The 21885-nt window shown below is 46.3% G+C and overlaps 1 protein-coding gene and 1 pseudogene across 1 annotated transcript; both read right to left on the bottom strand.

Moving 5' to 3' along the window:
* Positions 1-11625: 11625 nt before the first annotated feature.
* Positions 11626-15499, bottom strand: HEY1 (hes related family bHLH transcription factor with YRPW motif 1). Its single transcript, XM_030304463.1, has 5 exons — positions 15173-15499; positions 14836-14911; positions 14625-14708; positions 14254-14335; positions 11626-13364 (listed from the first exon to the last, which is right to left on the bottom strand). The coding sequence occupies exons 1-5, from the start codon at positions 15259-15261 to the stop codon at positions 12781-12783; spliced, it is 915 nt and encodes a 304-aa protein (XP_030160323.1). The 5' UTR covers positions 15262-15499; the 3' UTR covers positions 11626-12780.
* A 5546-nt stretch (positions 15500-21045) lies between these two features.
* LOC115506625 lies at positions 21046-21133 on the bottom strand (annotated as a pseudogene).
* Between the last annotated feature and the right edge of the window lie 752 nt (positions 21134-21885).

The following is a 21885-nucleotide window of genomic DNA, read 5'->3' as shown; positions in this document are numbered from 1 at the left end:
ACCCCGATTGCTGAGCCAAGTATGTTGCTCTTTTACAAGCGTCCTGAGTAAAAGCCCAACATCCACAGCCTGCTTGGTGTACTTGTGATCACCCTCACCAGCAACCTGCCTCTCAGCAACCGGCCTCTCCCCTGTTGCCTGAAGAGTTTGCCCCAAGCTCCGCACCACTCTCCTTTCATTTTCCTACAGCACTAACAATCTTGGCTGCACGTTGTTTGAATCGTGTGAACGATTTTTTAAAATATTAATGCCACCTCTAGAACATCTGATTTAGCTGGTCTGGGGTGCAGACTGGCCATCGGGGTTCTCTCAGTCTCCCCAGGTGACTTTCACATGCAGGCAAGTTGAGGTCAGCCATCCAAAAAGGCATCGTTAACAGGAAGTTAGTGTTTTCAGATTCTAGCTGAGGTTTGAGGGGGTCATGAAGACATAATTAATGTCAGAAGATGAAAAACAATTCGAAACTCTTGTGTCCTTGAAAACATCCCTCAGTCTGTCCCCTCCTTTAGGCAGTTCTTCCTGCTGCAGAGAGATTAACACCAGCTACCACTCAATTTCACCTCTGCAGGTCCCTCTCTGCCCCACAAGCCCCCTTTCCTCCCCAACCCAAGTGCCCCGCCTTCACACCAACCTCAGCCATAATATAATAAGCAATGCCCCACAAAACCACAGGAACAAGAAGCTGTGAGGTTAATGAAGGGACTAGTTGAACCTCTGTAGCGGGCCAGCTGGGAATCTGGAAATCTGGGAATCAAGCTGTGCCTTCCAAAGACGTTCCACCTGCTCGTGGTTTCATGGTCCAATTACAATATACAGGGATAGATCTGGATGTTCTGACTGGCTAGGACTTCCAGGAGTACACAGGGGTTATAGGATCTCTGGTTAGCTGGCACCTCTTTCTTTCCCCCAGATCTGGCGAGATTGGATAGGAGAAGGAACCCCTCACCTCCCAACATTCTGGAATGGGGTGCCTCCCTTCCCTCATCTGTTGTCCCTGCTCCCATACCCCCTATCCCTCTGCTTCTCTACCCTTTCACCCCAGCCCTAACCACAATGCAGAAGCTGAGGACTTTCGGTGGCCCAGGTAAAAATGAGAGGTGAGCAGGCAGAAGACAGGCTTCGGTTACTATGCTTTGTTATGAAGAGCACATCGAAACTGCCATGCCTCACATGTCACAGCCACACACACCCACCACCGTGCTACCCCCACCCACCACCACACCAGAAGACGCCCTCTCCTATGTGGAATTTGGTGTTCCTTGGAGGCCCTCCAGATCAAACCCAAATAACTTTTTCAATTAGTATTCGTTTTTCTTCCTGACACCCCTATGATATGCCAGCCACTGCACTAAGTACTTTAGACACATCATCCTCATTTATCCTCACAGCTACCCCAGCCCCATGAGGAAGCTTCTGTCAATACCGCATTTCTCAGAGGAAGATTAAAGCTTGACAAGTTTATGTAATTCACTCGGTGTTTCAGCTGGTAATCTGAATTCGTGCCAAATTTAATTCCAGACGTTTCTCTATAATAAAAGAGCTTTAGGTTTAAGACCATCTAGATCAGTGGTATTAAAGCTTTTTGGATTGTGTGATATTGTTACTTATTATAAGATATACGTGTGTCCTATATTTGGCAGAGTTCCTAAAACCCTTGAAATTCCCTAAGTGATAAGTGCATTAAAGGTCTTTTGATTTCCATAACAAGCCCTTTTCAACCACCCCTGCATTTATGTTAATAAAATGACTTCTGGAAAAAGCACCTAAGGATGTAGGCTGGTTGCCAGAACCAACCAAGTAATTAGACAGCTGAAACTTTCAATCCCACCCCCAAACTTCCAAGGAGGGGAGAGGGCCTGGCTATCGAGTTCAGTCACGAATGGCCAATGATTTAATCAATCGTGCCTACGTAATGAAGCCTTCCTAGAAACCCAAAGGGGTTTAAATGCTCCTGTACGCGGGCTCCTTGTGTACCTTTTCATCTGGCTATTTGTCTGTATCCTTTATAATAAGCTGATAAACTTAAGTAAATGTTTCTCTGAGTGCTGCAAGCCACTCTAGCAAATTAATGCAACCAGAGAAGGAGGTCATCGGAACCTCCAGTCAATAGCCACTAGGTCAGAAGCACAAGTGACAAACTGGACTCGCGATTGTCATCTGAAGTGGGGCAGGGGGTTACAATCTCTTTAGGAATGAGCCCTTAGCCTGTGGGACCTGACACTATCTCCAGGGAGATAGCGTCAGGATCGAGTTAAAGTGTAGGACACCCAGGCAGTGCCCCCCAAGAACTGGAGAATTGTTTGGTGGCATGGAAAACACACACATTGGAGATTGCTTACTCTGTAGGATGATTTTGAAAAATTATCTCTAACACATTTAAAAATTGACATCTAAAATTTTTCCTAGGTTTAAATAGTGCCAAGTTTTGCAATTTTTATGGTATATCATTGATGTCTAAGGTGACATTCAAGGGCGTCAGGGAAAGCAAGATACTATAATGACTCGATGCCAGCCATTCCCTTTGTTGGAAATTCAAGAACAAGTTCCTCTTAGTGGGAAATGATACATCATTCCATTTTCTCTTTGAATTCCTATTGCCATTCCACTTCCCCACAGAATTTGATCCTAGTAACATTTTTATGTTTGGAAGTATTTTCTTGATCTAGCGTAATTTTCTCCATTACAGATGTGCACATATCTGTTTTTATTTCTTGTGACCATAAAGCTCTAAAGTATGGAAAGAATGGAAAGAAGGAAGGAAGGAAAGGAGTGAGGGAGGTATAAGGGATAGGAAGAAAGGAAACAAGGAAGGAAAATTCTAGATTGAGTTATTAGTACTATACCGTTGATCAAATAATGTTTTGATAACTTTATTATTAAAAGTAAAATGCTATTGTATGTGCATCTCTTTGCCATAAAATGAATAAGGCTTTTGTCCCCAAAGTAGCTCATGTAAAAGTAGATGAATATTGCCAAAAGTCTCATTCTGATGATTCATCACCAAAATTATTAGTAACGTCCCACCAGCTGAGAATTTAGGTCAGTCTTCATTTTAATGAAAGCAAAGAATCGTAAAGTACCCAATTTTCCAAAAATATTTATTACACAGTCATTAGTCAGCCCCTTTCCCAATTTCCAGGAAATATACTAAAAAGATTTACCAAGTCTTATTAAAGGAACTATTAATTATTCCAGTTTCTCTTCTACCTAGAGGGACCTAAAGGCAGAGTATTGAGAATAACCGGAAAGAACTACATCAGTTTAAGGCAAGGGGGGAGCAAGAAAGCCTTCTGGCATTCACATTTCTTACTGATGCTCTCTCTGCTTTGTTCTTACCTGACTCCTCAGAGAGGCTGCAACCTTTAACAGCATGTTGAGGATGTAAGAAGCAAGGTTATTAAATCCTCGTTGCCATCATTCCCACCACCCCCTCGATATCTCAGAATTCAGAACTTATGAACATGAAGCAAAACACCCTATTTTATAGTTCATGTTCTGCCCATAACAAAATACATGTTAGACAGGCAGAAATAGGAAACCAAAGGTAAGTTGATGGTGCCCCAATTATCGTTAAGGAAGACTTCCCTGAAACCAAGTTTAAGAACTGTCCCTTTGTTTGGTGTCCTGTAAGTTTCTGTGTCCCCAGGTCTGGGATGGGTAAGGGGCCCGGCTTTCTTTTGTAATACAGGGGGAAGGCTGCCAAAGGCAGGGAGGTGGGAAAGTTGAACTTGCAAGTCAAGAATTGTATACCTGTGGTGGTTTAGCATTTGGGGATCGATGCTTACAGAGCATGTGTCTGTGTATCCTTCTCCCCTGGGAAGTCTTAGGAGCCCTAGTCTATTTCCACCTGAAGCTTTTGCACAACATCTAAGGTGGACCAGTGCCTGCTTCGCTGCCCTCTGCTCAGGGAGCTCATCTTCTCCCAAAGGAGTCCGTTCCATTTTCAGGTTACTGAAGTCATTAGGAAGTGTCACAGGAGACCCTCTACCAAGTTGAAACCAATCAACCGATGAACTGAGTTTGTGGGTTTAAACGGCAACAACACGGATTTCTGACCTGCCTGATCGAACCCTGGCTTTGCCTCCTAACGTATGGCTTCGGACAAGTGTCTCCATCTTGCAAAATCTCAGAGTCAGATCCTAATGCTGACCTTTCAGGATCACCGCTCTGAAAGATTGAAGATGCTGCATACAAAGCCCCGAGCCCAGCGTCTGGCATATTGCAAGCGTTAAATAAAGAACTGTTGTCATTCAACAGATCACTGAACTTTTTAACTGCTCCATCATCCAGCTCACATTTCTACAACTGTTCCGGAAGACAGTGAGACACTTAGTGAAATAGCTCCCTGAAGCACAGGTACATTATTCTGCAGGATGCCCCAATGGCCCAGCGCGGAAGCCTTTTCAAAAAGAATGAGGTATGCAAGGAACAAGAGCAAGTGTTTTTCTTTGCTTTTTATACGTGCTCCAGGTGACGAAGTGAATAATTTGTCTTAAAATTTTGCCTTGTATTAACATTGAACTCAGTGATTTACAGTATAGAAAATCCATTTTCTTAAAAAGATCCAAGATTCTAGAATCTCTTCCTGAAAGACAAAAGGCTCCACCGTTCCCCCAAATCACCAGCACTAGTAAGGCAATCTCGTGCATAAGCTCCTTCCGTTTACTGAGGTCTCCTTCCTTTAACTGTGTGCGCACTTCTCCATGAAGTAAGGAACAATTAATAAATACTTTGGGGGATTGGAGGGGGGTGTTTGTTTTTTTACAATAACTGCCTTCAACCATATTCTGACAAATCTTCTGCTTTCTTTTTTTTTTAATTTTTTTTATAATGTTTATTTATTTTTTGAGAGAGAGAGACAGGGCATGACTGGGGGAAGGGCAGAGAGAGGGAGACACAGAATCTGAAGCAGGCTCCAGGCTCCCAGCTGTCAGCACAGAGGCCGATGCAGGGCTCGAACTCAAGAACTGCGAGATCATGACCTGAAACGAAGTCAATGTTCAACTGACTGAGTCACTCAGGCTCCCTTCCTTCTGCTTTCTTTTAAGGACATCTTAGACAGAATAGTTTCTCGTCATTTTCCATAAAGGAAGTCAGTCCATGTTAAAACGCCAATCTCCTTTCTCATCTGAAACTTGTCTCCCATCCCATGATCAGCTTGAATGTGGAGAAGGGCCCTTGGGAAAGGGAGGGAAGGCACTGTCTGCCCTTTGTCTCCTTCTCCTCCTCCAGAACCTTGGAAGGTAGGAGTAGGGGTGGTCCATGTCCCAGGCCAGCTCCGCTTCTAGAATCCCTTCACCCCTTACCTTCCCGAGACTGACTACTCTGGTGTTGAGGGGGCGAAAAGAGAGAACAAGACATCTCATATAAGTTGAGGGGAGGGACAGGAGCCCGCTGCTCACTCTGACTCTGTTGCTTTCCCTCTGATGCCAGAGGTCTCTGCTGATGCGATGCTTTCCAAATAGATGACGTGTGGTATTTGGGGGGAAATGTTTAGCTTCAGTCTAGTCCCCTTCATCTCTAAGAACCCTGTCCCATATAGGAGGCAGCTGGCTCTGCCTTCAGCTCTGACAGTGGTCCAAGCCCCAAACCCACTTTTTGTGAATCCTGTAACCTCAGGAGAGCCACTACAATCCCTCGTGAAACCTTTCAGCTTGCGGACTCCCCACAGAGAAGGAAGAGAAAAGTACCCCCAGGCCAGGTCCACATACAGGCATTCCTTTGCTTTTCTCCTCCCTCAGTCTTTTTATGTAAACTAGGATGGGGTGAGCTATGGGGGCTATTGTGGAACATGGCGGGGATAGTTTGGCCTCCTATTAAAAATTGTGAAGGAGTGGGGGCACCCGGCTGGCTCAGTCTGTCGAGCATCTGACTTCGGCTCAGGTCATGATCCCATGGTTCGTGGGTCCAAGCCCCACTTCAGGTTCTGTGCTGACAGCTCAGAGCCTGGAGCCTACTTCAGATTCTTGTTTCCCTCTCTGTCTGCCCCTCCCCTGCTTGCGCTCTGTCTCTCTCGCTTTCTCTCTCTCTCAAAAATAAATAAACATTGAAGAAAAAAATCACAAAGGAGGTATTGGGCCCCAATTGGGCTTTGGTTCTTTAGAATGTGGGGTACCTACTGCTCTGTGCCCTCAGCAGAAAAAAAAGCTGCACTCGGAATCCTGCCTCAAACCCATTGCTGCTTGATGGTCAGAATCAAGGTCATGAATGACCTCCCCACACAGTCCAACATTGTCTCTGTTCTCTGTGAGATTGTGGGTCTCCACCTGAGTACCACTGGCCTCTACTTATATAAGGCTCTGTCCTTGCATCTTAAAGCAAGAATTTTCATGTCAGTCCCTCAGCCTCCAACTTATTCCAGACTGTAGTTCCTTTGAACTTGTCACATTGAGTCTAAATATTTCATCCGTGTTGCTCTCCTGTGAACCCTGGGTGGATGTGGTCTGTCCCCATGGTAGAACTTCTGTTCTCTCCATTTCTATGAATGCAGATGCTGTGCTCCCCCACCCCCACCTCAAATGCTTGGACTAAAATGTGGCAAGATCCAAATGCTTAGACCCCTTAACTGGCAAGAAGGTGGAGGCGATCATGAATTCAGAACCGAATGCCTTCAGTGAAGAGTAGGGTCTTTTGTGGGGAATATAAAAAAGTGGCCAAAGTCCTTCAAACCCCACTAAGCATACACAAAAAAGGAAATAGTCTTGAAGAATGGAGATCAAGTTGGATTTGTTTTTAAAGCATAATTTTATAGTAGTGATGAGAAACTACTGAAGTGAAACATGAGATTACCTTCCCTGGTAGTTTTTTTTTGTTTTGTTTTTTGTTTTGTTTTTAACATTTATTTTTGAGAGAAAGACAGAGTGCAAGAGGGCGAGGGTAGAGAGAGAGGGAGACACAGAATCCAAAGCAGGCTCCAGGCTCTGAGCTGTCAACACAAAACCTGACACGGGGCTCAAACTCAGGAACCGAGAGATCATGACCTGAGCTGAAGTCGGATACTTAACCGACTGAGCCACCCAGGTGTCTCCCTGGTAGTTTTGAAGATAAAAGATTGCAGGGGAGTGGTGGATAGAGACATCTGTTCGGATCTGCTTTGCTCTGCTTCTTAGTGGTAACAAAGGGGATGGATTGGAATCACTAATTCATCCAACAAATATTTATTGGGTGTCTCCTATATGTTAGGCACTGTTTAAGGGACAGACCTCTAAAAGTGAACAATCAGGCAAAACAGACATTAAACAGATAATTGAGGAATTGGATATTGGATGTTCTTTCAGATAATGCTACCTAAGCACTCTGGAGAAAAACAAAAGGGGAAAGGGGGTAGGGGGTGGCAGGAGGGGACAGAAGGCTCAGTGGTGGGTTATTGTTTTAAGTAGACTTCGAGGAAGACTGCATGGGAAGGCAGCTTTGAGCAGAGTGCCAAGTAGACTACAGATCATGGCTGCATTAGAAGATAGCCTGGCGAAGGGACAGAACATTCCAGGCATAGGGAAAGCCAGTGTACAGACCTGGAGGTGAGCACATACTTGGCATGTTCCAGCAACAGCAAACAGTGAGTATGGCTGCAGCAGAGGGATGGAAGGGTGAGCGATAGGAAACAGAGTCTAAGAGGATGATTAAAGGCTCAGATATGTCATTCTTTAATTTTATGATTCAATTCCACATTCATGAACAATCCTACGCACCACAGACAAAACCATGCCCTAGGGGAGATAGTAAAACACACACACACACACACACACACACACACACACACAAAACTAACCTAGAAGTAACTACAGAAAATTTTTAGTAATCAACTGTCTCAGGGGGACCCGTCATCTCTTTCGGCCTAATATGAGGTTTTTCAGTTTCTTCTGCTAAATCAAGCCATAGACCACCCTAACAACTGCTAGGAATCATTAAGTTTTCAAATTTAGGCATGGTCTTTTAACTTGAGTTTATGCCAAAACGCAACATACAGCACTTAATGAAAAATACTAATGTAGTAAATAGTAACATAATGGGCAATTTTACAACACAACTCTAAAGAAGCATAATATTACAGCCTATTAACACAAAATCCTGAAACCTGCCCATGTTCCCTAGACCCACCTCAGGACCGCTGTTTACCCTGGATTTCTCTGGGACTTGTGGATCTGGGGCAACGATTCTGCTACAAATACACGTCAGTCCGTACAGACAGCTTAAACCAGAGAGGCCTGGGTTTCTTTTTCTTTTGCTTCCTTCTCCCCACTCACTGCCCCTGCCCCACAACAGAACACTAAAGCATCTGAGCGAAAAGCCCTGCAGTTCATCAAGATCAAGGCAGGCATCATGTTTCAAGTTGAGGTTCAAAACAGCTTGCTCTTTGCTGAGACTTCTTACTTCCTGAAATCAGATGGCGCCTTTCAGGACTTGAGCGTGCTGAGTCATGGCAAGCCACACACCCGCTCTTTCATGCAAGGCCACCGGGCTGAGACCCCATCTTCCTCCCTGGTATAAAGTGAACACAAGGACCCTGTGGAGCGCACCTTCAAAAGAAGTTCCTGTGAAGTGCCAGACTTACAAGGAGAAGAATGATTCTATCTTCTCTCTCCTTGAGGAAATTTGACAACTCAGAAGTAAATAAGAAAACCTGTGCCCCTTATCTTTACATGATATTCTTTACACGAAACCACCTTCAGCTGCCTGATCACTGCGTTGTTTATGTTAAGCAAGTGTTTTCCCATCAAGCATATTCATAGGCCATGCATGACAAAGATACTAGAAAATTCTAGCCATTCAGATTAGATCCTAGAGCCAGAGAAGCTGAGAGATGGCTGCTGCCCACAGGCCTGGTCTTACCTGCAGGTAGGCTTTGGTGAATTAGTTACCAACCCATATACACTGGATTGTTTCACATGAAAATCTAAAATTGGACATGTTCTCAAAAACTTGAAAAATCTGGCAACACCGAACAAAAATTCCTATGTAGGAACAACAGGTGTGGCCCTTCAGGCAGACCTTCAGATGGAAAGTGCTGGGAACATGTGTTTGGTCGGCACCCACCGGGCCAATGGCCCTGCACCCTTCCCCAACAGTGCCTGTCCTTGTGAGCATGCGCCCAGGACCCCCATCGAGTCTAACCACTCTGTCTGACAGATGAGGAAAGCAGGGGCCAGAGAAGTTTAAATGTCTTGCCCAAGGTCATTCAATTAGGTAAAAGCAGAGCAGGAATCAGATTTGGGTCCTCTTCCCAAGGCACCCCCATTCCCCAGAACTTCGTTCAGAAAGAAATTGGGCCACATTTGAAGCAGTGTCTCAGATGATATTAGCTCTGAAGTTATTTTAATTATAAATCATCACTGGAAACTAATGAAGGCATCAAAGCTGGGATACTCCTATAGACCAGAAGGGCTGGGGAAAAGTATAACTAGGAGATATAACATTTTCTGAGGGATTTTAAATATAAGTAATCTATATTTAAAATATCATGATTTTAGCGAGTAACAGAGCAGGGCAAAAAAAAAAAAAAAAGAGCTGAATAAAAATCACATCCTAATTTAACTATACTGAATAAATTAGAAATGACACTTCTTGGATTTTTCTGTAAAAGTTTTTTTTTTTAATGCAAGAATTCTGCCCATCTATCGTTCATGTCATTAATTCATGGTAATACATATAATAATGAAAATAAATGAGTAATTATTGAGACCTTTCAAGATTCTTTGTGATGAGTGATATTATTTTCCTCATAAGGGAAATTTATGGGCTATCTAAAAAATTTTGTTTACAAGGGTAGAAATACTATAAATGTATATATAGTATAAAAGTATGCTGATGCTAAAGACCCTGATGTTCTTTTTTTTTCTTACTGTATCAGTTCAAAATAGAAATGAGTTTTCCTACATTCATTTTTCTATATACCCCCGGCTTATCATTATAATTCCATCCTGTTTCCCAGGAAGACCTCATTCCACCTGCATTATTATCTCTACAAACCGGTCACCTTGGAGGGGTTTAAAAAGACACCAAGGGCACCTGGGTGGCTCAGTTGGTTAAATGTCTGACCAACTCAAGTCATGATCTCATGGCTTGTGAGTTTGAGCCCCGGGTTGGGCTCTGTGCTGACAGCTCAGAGCCTGGAGCCTGCTTCTGATTCTGTGTCCCCCCTCTCTCCCTCCCCTGCTCAGGCTCTGTCTCTCTCTCTCTCTCTCTCTCTCTCTCAAAAATAAACATTAAAAAAAATTTTTTTAATAAAAAGAAACCAAAATATTTCTTTGGAAAACTGTGTAATCTCGAAAATGACTGCCCCGCACCCCGCCTCCAAAGACAAAAGTACCAGGCGGGTGATGATACAGGGATCACAGACGTGACAAGCGGATGGTGCCACATGTGTTACAGCGCCACAGCGCTTTCCGCACAGCCACCAAAATGACAGGCTTTCCTTCTTACCGCATCAGCAGCCATCTAAGCCTAGGTATGAGTAAGACATAATGCTTTAATGCCATTTGAAATCACGGGGCTAAAATTAAACTGACACTTGGCAGAAATTACCCTAACACTTTCCATCACAGCATTATGATGGGCAGAAAGTACGCGGCCCAGGCAGCGCTGAGAACAGAACCGTGCAGCCCCAGAGGGGCCAACGTGCAAGGCCACACAGAGAAACTTGGAGTGAGAGCTAAAGTTGGAGACCCACAATCACAAAAATGTTGCAGTCTCTGGTCCCTTCCCAGAGACCCAGAAGGCGCTGCTCAAGTTCAGAGTCCAAACTTTCCTCTGCCTTCCTGGCTTCGTTTTTCAATCAGAGCGGGGAGGAGGAGCTCTGTGGCTGGGCAAAGAAAAGGCAAGCTCTATTTTGTCATCTGCCAGAGTGGGTTTTCTCCCTCTCCTCCCCACCAACCTCAGGATCAAGGCAAACTTCTTCCAAGCCAGGAGACAGCACTCCTCAGCTGGCGGGATACTTTCAAGGCAATAGGAAGGCACCCCTCTCCCCCTGGGGCCCGGATTACTGCCTCCGTTCTGGCAGCGTTTTGTTCTAACCTAAAGCATATGTCAGCTTTGTCACTACACAGCTCAGTCAAATGCATCTGAAGGGTTAAGCAAATTCCTTGAAACAAGACAAGGAAAGACTCCTGGAGCTGTGCAGGTGCAGAATTACAGCCTGCCACTGCTCATCAGGCCAGACTCCCCAGCCCCTGCATGGGCTTTCAAAGATGGCAGTGTTAGCTTTTCTTGTTACAGTTAAAAAAAAAAAAAAAAGGAATTTTCTGTTCTCTTAGCACAGGACTATGCACACAGTAGATGCTCTCAGAAAAAAAAAAAAAAAAAAAAATGTTGGTCAACTCGGTTTTAAAAGATTTCAGCAGAGTTCTCTCCCACCCTGCAACTCCCAGCCTGACTTGAGTCTCCCTAGCCCACTGAGGGCCAGACCATCTGACATAACAGTGAAAGGGCAGGGGCTTCTTGCGGGAGTCAGGCCAAAGCCCTGCGCTGCAACGAAGTCACCTTATTCAGTAGCAAATTCACACAGTTTAGAATTCCCAAAATAATGAATAAGAAAACTGGTAACCAAGCAAAATGAAAATGAGAGGAAAATTTATCTTCTTTTAGCCAACAGAGGGAAAGGCCAAGGCATGTAAGACATATACAGAACAGTTTGTTCTTCCTTTTTTATTTAGTCACAACACATCGGTACAACAGAGGTCAAACCCAGTTCAGTGGAGGTCGTTTAAATTACACCTGCTAAAAGGATAAACCTGTGAACTGATGCTTTTACGAACCAAATTAAACCAAAAGAAGGCAGCACACCTTTTTAAATACCTCAACAACCACATTGCCATGCACCAAAAAGGAAAACACAACATAAAGATTTCCAGTTAAAAGAAAACATAGCAGTTTCAGGAAGAATTAGGTTATGCATTTAACAGGTTCCACTGGACTATTCGATTGGACCACTTGCACACCGTGATCATTTATCCATGTTAATGTTTGTGAATTTGAGATCCGTGAGATTAAAAATTCATTGCATTGCGTGGGGCTGGTAAATGCGGGCATATCCTATGCAGTCTCCTCCCCACCAACTCCAAATGGAGATCAACCCCCAAGTGGCTCTCTCCTAACTAAGCCAGAACTGCAGTCCTGGAAGGTGGTCATATGAACTCAGGGCCCCTGATGGGTTATACATTCACCTTACTGCTGCAGGAGGCAGAGAATGAACTCATCTTCTTTCTTGGATAAAGCTGATTGATCATCTGATTTGTCAACGCTTTGTTCAGAAATATAAAATTCAACATAGTTCCCCCCACAAAAGAATATCACCTATACAACATCTTAATTGTCAAACTATTAACAAATAGCATCATGTTAACATTGAACTTAGTGGTTTGGAAAATTAAATCTAAAAACAGATTTCAACTACACAAGAAGAAAAACAGACCAAAATACTAAATGTTAAAATTCCCAAAACTTTGAGGCAAAAATGGAATCATTCTTCGACAGAGAGGTTTACAAAGTAATTAGGCACAGAACAAACCTATTACCAAGTGCTGGTTTATACTCACTATTTCAATTTAATGTTTGGAACAAAATTTAACAACTAGTTTTTAAAAACTGCTAATACATATGATAAAAAAAAAACATTAAAAAAAAGAAAAAGTAAACCAACAAACCTTTAGTCTTTCAACAAAATTCCTCTGAAAGTGTACCTTTTTCCTTTTTACTTTTACTGACGACTTTAAGGTGATGTTGGCAACAGCCCAGCTCAGCTGGGATTGTAAGTGTTCCCCTCCCTCATTCTACAGCATCAGTTCTTTAAAAAGCTCCAATCTCTGTCCCCCAAGGTCTATAGGGCTTGCCAAGGTTTGCTGCCTGCGTGGGTGCCGAAGGGCTCAGTGCATTGGGAGACAGTAAGTGAAAGGAGCCAAAGGAGAAGGGGAAGGCCGACAGGGAAGCCACGGAGGAGAGCAGGGGCGGCGAGAGTTTGGAGGCGGAGGTGACCACAGGGAGCACCGGTCCGAGGCCGCCGCTAGGGGGCGCACGCAAAGCAGGCGCCTCCGGATGTGCCGAGGTCAACCTGCCCTGGTGGTGTGGTTCCGTGGGCGAGGCGGTGGTTCCAGTGTTCCCGTGGCCGTTCTGGGGCAGCAGCAGGGGGTGCGCGACGTGCGGGTGATGTCCGAAGGCGCTGCCCCAGGGAATGTGTCCAAGACCTGCGTGGGCGCCGCTGGCCGCTTCCCGCTGGGAGGCGTAGTTGTTAAGATGTGAGACCAGTCGAACTCGAAGCGGGTCAGAGGCATCTAGTCCTTCAATGATGCTCAGATAACGGGCAACTTCCGCCAGGCACTCCCGAAACCCCAAACTCCGATAGTCCATAGCCAGGGCGTGTGCGTCAAAATAGCCTGAGGAAAAGAACAAAAGAAAAACCTCAGGCTTTGCTGATTTCCCGCATTTCTTCAATACCAAAGGCAGCCCTTCCTAACAAATACCTACATCCTTAAAAACGGCATACACGGGCTCTTAACGAAGGTCCAAATATTTTGGAGTTGACCGAAGTCTTTGCATTAATCAACATGAGAAGTGTTTGCTAATGTAAGTTCAAAGCCCAATTAGAAACTGCTGAGCAGAAAGTGGAATTATACCCTACCAGCAGATGAAACTATGTTCATTCCTTTAATGTTTTCCCCCAACAACAACAAAAAATACATCAAGGACAGAGAAACCACAGAGCAGTGAAATTCATTAGACACACAGATGTAAGTTATCATCATGGAGCTTTTAGCCACTTGGTCCTGAGCAAAGCATTTTCCGGCTGGAGACAGACACACAGACCCTGGTCTCCCACCTTCTGTTAGGTTTTCTCTAATTAACCACAACAGGTTTCTTTCCTCAAGAGTCATAGGAGCTTTTTTTTTTTCAATCCTGTAGATAAAATTAAGACCATAACTTTTTTTTTTTTAAGGCTTTTTCTCAAAATGGCAATCAACAAATGTGGTGAGAGCTACCTGATTTTAATCAGGGCTGTCACAGCTTTCGGGCACCTCGCGGATAATAGGTATTCTCCAAAAGAAGGTGCATTAGCTTAGTTCGAAGAGGACTGGGGTGATGCATTCACTGGAGAAAATCCTATGTGCATTTGCAAACGCACTGACAACTGTACACAACACAACATTCTCTCCCCACCCCCAAAGCACACAGGAAAAATAAGGCAGCGACTGCACCAGGGCTGGCCTGCCGCATCTACTCATTCTACCCAGAGCACTCGGCCGCCACCAGATTAGTGATATGTACCTTTCCCTCCTGCAGTGTGCAGCATTTTCAGGTGATCCACTGTCATCTGCAGAATTTCGGCTTTTTCTAGCTTAGCAGATCCCTGGAGAAGAGAATGGGGGAAAAAAATAGATATGGCACCAAGTGCCTTTGGGGAACAACTTAAAACAGATATGCACCGTATGCAGTATGCTTTGTAAATCATAAAAGTACAAACTAAAACAAAATGAGCTGTCTTCAGAAAATATGTTGGAATCTGTATATGAATTTATCTCTTCGGCAAAAGCAATACGGTTATTTTTCGAGACACGGATGAGGTTCAGATTAATGAGGGGAGGGATTCAGAAGGTGTGGATGGCTACACGGAGAGCTCTACCCACTTTCTCCATTACCTGCTTCTCAAAAGCACTAGGCACCAGCCTCCGCAGCTCAGACAAACTGTTATTAATCCGGTCCCGTCGGCGCTTCTCAATGATCTGCAGAAAGCAGGCAAAACAAAGGAGGGTATTTCCATCAAGACTGTAAATTTCAAAAATGAAGAAAGGTAGTTCTTTCCATTAATTAATAACAAAACAAAACAAGAAGCACTGTAATGAGACTCACGCCTCTTCGTCTTTTCCTGGCCAAGATCTGTGAAGATGTAGTTGGGGACATGGAACCGAGAGCCGAACTCAAGTTTCTGAATGGGGGGAAAACAGGAATCGCCGTAAGCCAGGGGAGGTGATATGAGGGGTCCCCCTCATCCTCCCCGCACTCAGATTGTTTTGGCAACTTGGGTTTGAAAGGGCCTCTGGCGTCCCTCACCCCGGACAGGGGCATAACCCAGATGCGCAGAGGTCAGTGGAGGGCACAGACGTGCCCGGGGCCCTCGCCCGCTGTCAACCGTGGCCAGCCGGCGCTCGCCTCCTGCCCGGGTTCCGCTCTGCCGCCGCCAACTCACCCATTCTCATCCGCACTCTCCTTTTCCACTTCGATGGTCTCGTCCAGCTCGCTATCCGAAGAGCTGTACTCGGGGTGGGCTCGCTTCATGTTGGTTGCGCGGGGGCTCCGGGGGAGGGTCGGTTCGGCGCGGCGGGCAGGGAGGAGTTAACAGCAGCGGCGCCTCTCCGCGCTCGGGGGCTCGCGTTCCGCACACACTGATCCCTCTCACGCTCTGCCTCCGGTTAAAATTCAACCATCCCTTTCCCACGCTGCGCCCCTACTCAAGTCCCCTGGGAGGGCAGGCGGGGTGTAGGAGGCGGAGGGGCGGAGCGGCGGCTCCTGGGCAACAGCCTCCGCTCCGCCAACCCGGCTTCTCGCTCCGTTGATTGGCAGCCACTCCGGGGAGGGACCGGAGCGAGGCTAAGATCGAGGGCGAACCCTGCCCCCGCCCTCCTCGGCGGCCCCTACCCGGCGGCGGTGCGTCGGCTCCGCGGGGGCTCCGCTGGGTCTCCGCTGCGGGGGGGAAGGAGGAGGCGCGGGCGGCGGTGGGCCGGCGGCGGGCAGGCGAGGGAGGCCGGGCCGGGACACAAGCCCGCCGGCGGCCGCGGCCCCGCCCCGCCCTGCGCGCCCCGATTGGCCTGGACGCACGCCAGGGCCGCGCCTGCAGCGCCGCCGGTGAGCCGCACGCGCCGCGGGCCGTGGGAAAGTGCCGGCGCCACGGCCGCCAGCCAATCCGGGCGGCCGGCGGCGGCGACGGCGGCCGCGCTGGCGGCGGGCGGCGGCGGCGCAGGGCGTCCGCATGAATGGGAGAAGAATGGGCAGGCGGGGGAGCGGGGCCGCGCGGGGGCGCTCCGGCGGGGGCTGGGCGGCCGCGGGCCGGGCCCCCCGTGTGAACCTGTAATCGGAGCCCGGGCGCCGGGCGGCCCCGGAAACCGCCGCCCTGCGCCGCGGTAAATCTCGGCTGCGGGGCCACCCGTGCCCGGCGGCGGGAGGCGCGCGCCGCTGGCGGAGCCGGGCCCGTTGCACCTGGCCGGGTGGCGTGCCGACAGTTGCGCGGAGGCTGCAGGGCGCCCGCAGAGCGGAGTTCGTGCGCGGCCACAGTGGCCACCACCTCACGGGCCGGCGCTTGGAGGGGCAAGACGAGGTTTCTGGGAATGTCCTCTTTCGGTTTGGGGGACCGTGTCCCCACATACAGCCAGTCTCGCTTCTGCAGCACTTCTCATCTTCCCGAATGGAATGAGTTGCCTTGTGCATCTAATTTCCGCACAAATTGGAACGTTCCACAAAGTGGAACGCGTTTTTTCGGAGGGGGGGGGGAAGACCCCTGGGGATATCCATTATGGAGGGGGGTTTTTGTTTGTTTTTGTTTTGTCGTTGTTTTTTGTTTCCTGGAGTTGGCGGCCAGATCCTCTCAGCGGGCGACTGGGTGGCGGGCCTGGGTATTTGCGTCTGAGGCCACTGCGGGAGCGCACGTCTCTGACCCTTGGACACACAGCACACACATACACACACTGCACACCTCCGGTTTGGGTTCTTGGTGTTTACTGGAAGCTCCGTGGAGTTACGCAAGTCCTCCGTAAGATATTGGCGGAAAAAATTTCTGTATCTCTGGACTGATTCCCTATTCAGAGATTTGTAGAAGCAGCCGGATGGGTGTTTTGAATTTGGAAATCTAGGCTTCTCTATCCCTTACAAAGGAGCAGAGCGATTGGTATTCCTCTCAGGTCCATTCTTGTGGCTGCTGACCTTGCAGTCCTGTCAATGAGGGAGCACTTGATAATAGAGGATAACAAAAATGTTCTCACTTGTGCGAATAGCTTCTCCGTGTCTACCTCTCCTTAATTAGTGATCTCAGTGCCATCTTAACACATTGTAGACGCCAATCCTCTGTATGGCCTGAACCTAATATGTCTGTTCGATTCTCAGCCCCTCACCTCCCCCAGTATTTCACCTCCTGGCTCCCACTGAACTCTTATTTCACTTAACCTCCACCTCCAGCCCCTCAGCTCTTCATTCGGTCTCCTCTGCTTCCCTGTCTAGGCCGGTCCCTCCATCAAGCCATGTTGGATTTTTTCTTGCTGGCATATCACATGCCCTTGCTCCCTGAAATTCCCCCCGCATGCCACTTGTCAGTTGTCCATCCAAGATCAATTCCTTTGTCTGCTTACTCTGCCCCTACTCACAGGCAACAGCTCTTTGGGGGTTGCTAGAGGTTCAGCCTCCCAAGCTCCTTTCCAGCCTCCACAGTCTTCAGCCAAGCACATCACTCACTGCCACCTGCCTCTTCCCCCACCTCCAGAACTGAATGGTCCAGGCATAGGAAACCATCCACTACTCCCCTCTGCCTTTCAGAAGTCCCGCTGACACCATTTCTTTCCCCAAAGTGGCAGGCCACCCTACCCTAGAAATTAGTGTGTCCACTAACCCTCTGTGGTTCTGTGGTTGCCAACCTCTGGAATCTACAGTGAGCGAGACTTTCCGGCTTTGGCCTATTTCTGCTGCCTTGTACGGACATGGATAGGTGGATGAGAAGAAAAGACAAAGTGGGGTTGAGGATTCCTGACTCCACATTGGTACCTAAGCAAACTATTAATCCCACATTCAGTGTTACTTTGCTGTCAAAAATGAGGTCTACATTAAACTGTTAAATCTCTCCTGCTTCTTAATCTTGACTCCCACTCATCCATCCAACTAATACTGAGTGCCTTCTGTGTGCCTGGCCCCGTGCTAGGGCCTGAGAATGGAATGATGACCCCAAAGTGCTATGGCTCCTGCCATCCTAGAACTCACATCCTAGGGGGGGAGATAGACAATGAACAGGTAAAATTGTTATAAATGGGTTTAATGCTTGGAAGCATCTTTTGACAAGGAAAAACAAGGGGTGAAGATACTTCATGGGGTCTGGAAAGAACTTTTCTGAGCTTGGGAAGGCACTTAAGAACTAGGTCAGAGTCTAGTTCCGGTTCTAGGTCTAGCTATTTCAGTTAGAACTACAACAGAAGGGGCTGAGGCCCTCCCATCAGTAGTAGAATCAGGCAGTCTGAGAGCATGAGGCCCAATTTTCCAGCACCTGCAGAGCAGAGGGGCTTTATCCCTGGAGGCCTTGAGTAAAGAACTGCTTTAAACTTCTTAGCAGTCCCCTGAGCAAGACACAACCTGCGAAAGCAGCCTTGTCTCCAACCTGAGTGGGGCTGCCTAGGCCTAGCCCCTTAGGAAAATGTTGCTTTTCATAACTCATCTGTCCTGTGGGACCAGCCTTTTCAAATATGCACAAAGGCCCATTTCCTTGCCTGTCTGTGGAAAATGGGTTTACTTATCTACTAATAATAATCCATCAGGTTGCCTTTCTCTGTGTTCTCTTGCAGAAGGGATGCTCAAGATGCCCCAGAAGAGACACATACTATAGATTTAGGAATTCGCTCCCAAGGCCAGGCCCAGGTGGGGCCTTCCCAGAGGTGAACCAGTGATATCTCCAGAAAGAGCCCATCCTTAAACTGCAGTCCCAGCATTTCCATCTGAAAGATTAAGGCCACAACTGGCTGGAAGGGACACAAGCAGTAGCTGGGCAGGGGACCACCCAGGAAAAGGCCCTGAATCTTTGATTCATCAGGTTTGGCCACTGTCGAGGTTCCTACCGTGGTGTCCTGGATGAAGCCCTTTCTCTGTCGGTTTGCTGGTGGGGTCATGATTAAATAGGTATGCAGGAGGGCCAAAGACTACACCTGCCGCCTGGATAAAGAGAGGGGCTGCCTCTGTCTGGGCTCTTAAGCAAGTCGCTTTATCCAGTCACAGGCAAAACAGCTTTGTTAAAACCACTTTTAGGTGAATCCAGCCAATGTATGAGACACCTGAGTCTTGCTGGTTCATGCATTCACTCGACACACTTGTGTAAAGCCCCTACTGTGTGCTGGGCACTGAGCCAGGCGTGAGCGATGAGCCGAAAAGCCCCAATCTTTATCAAGCTGCTCACAAGACTGTGTGGTAAAGACACAGATCGGTCTTGGCCACACAACAGTGGGCAAGTTACTCAACCTCTTTAAACCCCGATTCTCCTATCTATAAAATGGGGCATTAATAAAAACAATTTCCCAACGTCATAGATTATATAACATCAGTTATATAAAGCATCTTAATGGTGCTTGGCCAAGAGGAAACACGTAATAAACAGCAGCTATCATTATTAGCTATTAATATACCTGATTTACCAATGAGTAAACCAAGCATTGGGTTACCCCTCAGTTTTCTTCTGAAACTGTTACACATCTAATAAGGTTGCAAGGGGGGGGGGAATCTAGTAATTGGATATATTCAAAGCAGTGTCTCCAGAACGTAATATCCTTGAAAGGTGACGAGAAAGAACCTGTGCTCTTGCTAACAGCACTAGCTTATTTTGAGTAGAGCTTAAAAATAAGCATCTGCTATTCATTATTAGTGAAAGTTGTGCTTTTTGAGTTTCTTAGGAAGGAAGAGCCCCCGAGCATGCAGTGCTATAAATATATGTATAAATAAGTTGCATACTTCTGGAGTTCAGAAATGGCTTCTTTCTGAGAACATCCCAAATCAGAAACCACAAGACAGAGTCGCCCAAAACTGTCATACCAAACTTTTGACTAAATGCCAGTTTCCCTCTGTTCTTCATGCTTGCTGCTCTCTGTAGATGCTGTCTCAATCACCAGATTGCCTTGTGGCACGTCATACCACGCAAAAGTGCACTTCCTCTATCAACTCCCCTGATTGAGGTCAGATGTAAGACACCTTGGTGTTCACCCTGAGGGAATTGTTTAATTGGAAACCCAGCCGGCAGCAGTGTGGCCCAATGGGAGGAGGAGAGGATTCCCAGTTGCCTGCCTGGGTTTGAGTGATTCTTTCCCAGCTATGGGCCCTCGGGCCTGTGATCATACCTCTCTCCTCTGAGCCTCCGTTTTCTCATCTGTAAATAAGAATAGTCCCTCAGCTTTTGTTTTGGATTTATTGTGAGAGGTAAAATGAGACAAAGCATTTTGTAAAACACTATACAAATGCTATGTCTTGTGCTTGTGAGTTATGATGACGATGATGGTAATAACACGGGCTCCTTCATCCTGACCTTTGCTGGGCCACCTAAAAGGCCCACCTGTAGGTCTTCTTGTTCCTGCCAGTGAATTCCTCAAGATGGTACTGTCTTTAAAAGGTGTGGGGGGGGGGGGGGGGGGGGGGGGGGAGGGGTATTTAAAATGCTGAAGTGCATTTCACAGACCATTAATCCCTCAAGACTCTGTAAATAAAAGAATCTGTTTTCAAATACATTTGGGAAATTCTTGGAGAGCTCAGGACACTTGAGAGCATGCATGCTCTGAGAAGTCCTTAATAAAGAATCCTCATTTACATGTGTCTAACTCAGCACTTCCCAAACTCATTAGCCATGGAACCCTTTGTTCATATAATATCTGCTAATAGGCCACTGAAATAGCATACCCAAGAAACAGACTTTGGGAAATTCTGTCCTAGCGTAAGGACAGATGCATTTTGCTTTCGACCCATAAAAAAATTAAGCATAGGGGCACCTGAGTGTCTCAGCTGGTTAAGCATCTGACTCTTGATCTCCACTCAGGTCATGATCTCATGGTTCTTGAGTTCGAGCCCCACATCAGGCTCTTCACTGACCGTACAGAACCTGCTTGAAATTCTCTCTTGCTCTCTCTCTGCCCCTCTCTCACTTGTGCTCGCGCTCTCTCTCTCTCTCTCTCTCTCTCAAAATAAATAAACTTAAAAAAATTTTTTTTAATTGAGCATAAGTGAAAAGCAACTTAATAAAAAGTATTGTTGAGTTCTGGTAATATAACTTCTGCTTTGAAAGTTCTTTGCTCACTAATTTGAGAGACCAATTCCTTCAAGAAATTTATGCTTTTTTTTTTTTAATACGGAATCTTCATGAATTTGTATGTCATTCTTGCGCAGGGGCCATGCTAATCTTTTCTGTATAAATACTTTTTTAAATTTATTTTTTACTATTTTTTTAAATGTTTATTTATTTTTGAGAGACAGAATGCGAGCAGGGGAGGGGCAGAGAGAGAGTGAGACACAGAATCTGAAGCAGACTCCAGGTTCTGACCTGTCAGCACAGAGCCCGACGTGGGGCTCGAACTCATGAACCGTGAGATCATGACCTGAGCTGAAGTGGGATGCTCAACCGACTGAGCCAACCAGGCACCCCCTGTATAAATACTTTTTGATAACAAACGTTTTTATGGCACTTACCATATGCCAGGCACAGTTTTAAAATTGTTATATATAAGTAATTTAATCCTTACACTAAACCAGGAAGGAGGAATTATTATTTTTCTTAGTTTTCAAAGAGGAAGACCAGGCAGAAAAAGTAGGAAATTTGCCCAAAGTCATATCTGAATCCCTGCTATTGGTTTGATTCCATGAAGCCTTCTTTTCCTCCAAAAGTAATCTATTGTAAGTATTCTCCTCTCAATTAAAATGATGCAAATAGCAATTTACAGCATATTATTTTAGTAATTAAAATAATTCAAATTAAAGTAATTCAATTAAAGTAATTCAAATACTAATTCGTAGTGTTTTCTATTCACAATTTAAATCATTCAACTCCTTTTTATTTCCACACTTTCAAGACAACTCTGGATATAATTGAGATCTATCTTATGGTGTCCCAAAAGCAAGTCTATGGATCACGACTCCTCAGAACTCACTCGGAGTTGTCTTCAGTGGAAGTGAGAGTCTTTTTCC

The sequence above is a fragment of the Lynx canadensis genome, chromosome F2 (assembly GCF_007474595.2).
Source record: "Lynx canadensis isolate LIC74 chromosome F2, mLynCan4.pri.v2, whole genome shotgun sequence".
NCBI classification, from domain to species: domain Eukaryota; kingdom Metazoa; phylum Chordata; class Mammalia; order Carnivora; family Felidae; genus Lynx; species Lynx canadensis.
The sequence above is the reverse complement of the archived record's forward strand: the minus strand, read 5'-3'. Positions and strand labels throughout refer to the sequence as shown.

Coding starts and splice junctions, on each gene's coding strand:
- HEY1 (XM_030304463.1), bottom strand. CDS start 15,261: ATGAAGCGAGCCCACCCCGAGTACAGCTCTTCGGATAGCGAGCTGGAC. Junction 14,912..15,172: donor GAGAGTGCGGATGAGAATGG/GTGAGTTGGCGG, acceptor CCCCCCATTCAG/AAACTTGAGTTCGGCTCTCG. Junction 13,365..14,253: donor GCACACTGCAGGAGGGAAAG/GTACATATCACT, acceptor TCTTTTCCTCAG/GCTATTTTGACGCACACGCC.